The following is a 3,938-nucleotide window of genomic DNA, read 5'->3' as shown; positions in this document are numbered from 1 at the left end:
TCCTGGCATAATGGCACTCGTCCGCGGAGAGCGACACAAGAGTATGTCCTGTACGGCGCTTCGATTCCTGTTTCGGCCTACAGCGCGTCACGAAGCGAAATACGTAAGCCGTAACTCGCACGAGTTTAGCCCAACTCGAGAAACGAGTAGCCAAACCCCACGATTCATCGGCGTGTGCGATGTGTACGTTCGCGCAACGCGCGTCCGTATCTGCTTCGGTAGAGAGCTGATCGCTCGTCGCGGGCCACTCGATAGGGTCGCGGCGGAGCCAGGCGGGACCGTGCCACCAAAGGTCGAAAGACGGGAGCTCCGAGCCGAGAAGGCCTCGCGACGCGCAATCAGCGGGGTTGTCGTTGGTTGACACGTGACGCCAATTTGCGTGAGGGAGAAGAGTTTGAATCTCTGAAACGCGATTCGCCACGAAGGTCTTCCATTTTGATGGGTGAGCTCGTATCCAAGTTAATGTGACGGTGGAATCCGTCCAGCAGAAACAAGGGTTCGAACTCAGATTGAGTGAACTTTGGATGAACGTGATAAGGCGGGTTAGAAGTAGAGCGGCGGAAAGTTCCAAACGTGGCACGCTAATTGTTTTGATCGGTGCGACTCGAGACTTGCCGGCGAGTAATCTGACGGTGCTTTCGCCGGATGGCGAAGCCGTGCGCAAATATACGCAAGCCGCGTAAGCTTTGGTGGACGCGTCGGCGAATCCGTGAAGTTCGCAGCGTGCGCAGTCGGATGTTTGTCCGGTCCAACGGTCAATGGTTATTTGATTTAGATTGATGAATGAATGGTAGATGGTTTCCCAGTGGTTACGCTCGTCCGGCGGCAAGACATCGTCCCAGTTTAAACTAAGAGTCCATAGCGTTTGCATGAACATTTTCGCGAATATAACGGTGGGGGAAGCCCACCCGAGAGGATCGAAGAGTTTAGCTATCGCCGATAACACCTGCCACTTGGTTCGAGGAACTTCGGGCAATAGATCTACGCGAAACTGAAACGCGTCGATAGACGGATTCCAGGATATTCCGAGGATGTTGACGCTTTCGTCTATCTGGAGGTCACGGTTACACGTTAGACCGTGATCGTCCGACGGAATATCGGAGAGTAATTCAGCTCGATTGCTCGCCCATTTTCTTAACGTGAAACCTCCTCGGAGCAGGAGATCGCAAAGCTGAGCGCGAGCTATTTTTATTTCAGTTATGGAGTGGGCACCGAACAGAACGTCGTCGACATAAATATTATCGGTGAGAATCGAAACCGCGAGGGGAAATTGGTCGCCTTCGTCCTTTATAAGTTGATTGAGCACGCGAAGAGCGAGAAATGGAGCTGATACTGTCCCGTAGGTCACGGTATTAAGTCGGTAATCCTGCACGTCGGAATTCTCCGGATTCAGCCACAAGATTCTCTGATAATCCCGATCGCGAGGATCGATCCAGATCTGGCGGTACATCTTAGCGATGTCCGCGCTGTAGATGTAGCGATATGTACGCCATCGAAGTAGGACGGCCGTAAGATCCGTTTGCAACTTTGGACCTGCGTGGAGGTGTAAATTGAGAGACGTTCCGCTTGATGTGACACTCGATGCGTTAAACACGACTCTCAATCTGGTCGTGGAGCTAGAATTGCGAATTACGGGATGGTGAGGGATATACACGGCCGTTGATATCGTCAACGACGGAGGCTCGACCTTCGTCATGTGCTTGAGACTCTCGTACTCGGCGAGAAAGTCGGAGTACTCCTTCTTCATTTCTGGGCACGGATCGAGGCGCCGTCTCAGGGAATTTAATCGCTGCAACGCCACTGCTCTCGAGCGGCCCATATCGACGGGGGCTTGGGATTTGAACGGCAATCGAACAATGTATCGCCCGTCTTCCGCTTGCGTATGCGTTTGTCGAAAATGATTCTCGCACTGCTTCTCGGCTGGCGAGAGTGTCGCGTGGTGTGGAAGATCCTCGACCTCCCAAAATCTGCGAATCTCCCGTTCGAGAGAACAGTGAAACGCTCGAATCTCTTGACGCGGAAACGGTCGATTCATCGTTGGCCCGGAAAGGAGCCAACCGAGATGCGATTGCTGAGCTATTGGTTGGCCTTTGGGCCCCTTACGGACGCCGCTCATTATGAGGTCGCCGTATAGATCGGCGCCGATAATGATATCGATCGGACGCGATCCAGTGGGGTGGCTATCCGCGAGGTGAATATTTTCTAAGTGACTCCAGTTAGAGACGGAAGTTTCCGTACGCGGGGCGTATTTGGTGAGCGATGGTAGAATGAATGCGAGAGTCCGAAACTCCGGTTTATCTTTTTCGCGCGGTGAAATAATTATCGAAGCCGCGTGTCGGCAGACCCCGGCAAACGCGCCCCCGACTGCGGAAATGGTGGTGCGAGTACGGGTGCGAGTCACCCGTAAAAGTTGAGCCAGTTTTTCGCTCATGAAAGTGACTTCGGAACCCTGGTCAATCAGGGCTCTGACGGCTTCGGTTTGGCGGTTTCGCGAACGTACGGTGACCTCGGCGGTCGCGAGTAAAACTGGCATGGGATCAGCGGCGACGGTAGTGGAAGTCATAGCGGTAACTTGCGAGGCGGTGGATGAATCTCCGCTCGGCGCGGTACCGCCGGATTGATCCGTCGCTTGCGTGGCGCTCGAGGAAGAGACCGAGTCGTTATGTAACAACGTGTGATGCTTCTGTTGGCACATGCGACAGGTGAACGTGCTTGTACACTCGCTCACCGTGTGCTTCGCGCTCAGACAATTGTAGCAACGGTTTGTCCGTTTGATTAATTCGCGTCTTTGAATTGAGCTCTTACTCAGAAACTTCGGACATTTACTTAAGTAATGTGTGCCCTTGCACAACGAGCACGCGATTTCTTTTGTTTTCGCGGCGGCGACTTTGTGTGATTTTACGATCCGAGTCTTCGCGCTCGCGGCAGGCGCGATTTCCTCGAGCGCGACAGCTCGCGAGCTCAGAAACTTTTTCAGACCGTCGTACGTAGGTAACGGATTTGCTGTGTCTGAGCAGCACTTTATTTTCCACGCTCGCTTTGTAGCGGGGTCTAATTTCTGCGATACGAAATACACTAGTATGTCGTTGAAGAGCTCTTCAGGGGTTCGATCGAGCCGTTCCAGAGCGGACTTCGCGCGATCAGCTTGATCGCGCAACGCGTGTAGATCCGCGGCGGACTCGCGGGTTAACGATGGAAGATTGTACAGAGAGGCCACGTGCGTTTCGATCAATTTCCGCTTATTTTCGTAGCGAGCTTCAAGGGCGTCCCATGCGGTTTTAAAATTATCGGCGGTTACAGAAATTCCGGCTATTGTATCGCGAGCGCGACCGGTCAGGCTCGATGCTAGAAAATGCATTCGCGAAAAATCGGATATGTCTTTGTTATCGATAATTAGGGACGTGAAGCGATCTCGAAAGGTCTCCCACTCGGCTACGTCGCCTGAGAACGGAGGGAGTTGGATAGGCGGAAGATGCTGTAACGAGAGCGCGGATGTCTCGGATCGCGAAAACGAAAATTGTTCGGTGGTTCGGTTCGGGCTCACGCTTGGTTCCAGTATCTCGAGCTGATCGGCCATGTAGTCCAGCGCCGTCTGGAAGATGTCCTCGTGTGCATCTAGTTGACCCTCCTGGAAGTAAGGGGTGGTCTTCCTCTCGGCTCCGGAGCAAAGATTCAAGAGCGCGGCGTGCCCTAGCTGGCACTGATGCCACGTCTCTTTCAGCGATGTCATTCTCGACCGTATCTTCGCGGGAGTAAAATTGTTCTTCCCGATTTTCTTAAAGTTGTCAAGCGCCCTTGACACGGAATGGAACAGCGACAGCTGCATCTCGAGTTGTTGGTTCATGGTTGTGATCTCTAGCGCACGACTCTGTGATGTGCACTGCCCTCGAGTGATTCTCTATGGGGCTTCCGATCCGGCTCGAAGGACCAGCTTTTAT

The 3,938-nt window shown here is 53.3% G+C and overlaps 1 protein-coding gene across 1 annotated transcript; it reads right to left on the bottom strand.

Annotated features, from left to right (window-relative positions):
* Positions 1-103: 103 nt before the first annotated feature.
* Positions 104-3,844, bottom strand: LOC105569270 (the record flags this gene model as incomplete). The annotated part of the gene is made up of 1 exon (XM_012025616.1): positions 104-3,844. A coding segment is annotated over exon 1 (3,741 nt), but the record flags the coding sequence as incomplete, so codon positions are not given.
* Positions 3,845-3,938: the final 94 nt, after the last annotated feature.

Source organism: Vollenhovia emeryi, unplaced genomic scaffold (assembly GCF_000949405.1).
Source record: "Vollenhovia emeryi isolate VEMERY1.0 unplaced genomic scaffold, V.emery_V1.0 DF942307.1, whole genome shotgun sequence".
Lineage (NCBI taxonomy): Eukaryota > Metazoa > Arthropoda > Insecta > Hymenoptera > Formicidae > Vollenhovia > Vollenhovia emeryi.
Note: the sequence above shows the minus strand (reverse complement) of the source record. Positions and strands in the feature narration are given on the sequence as shown.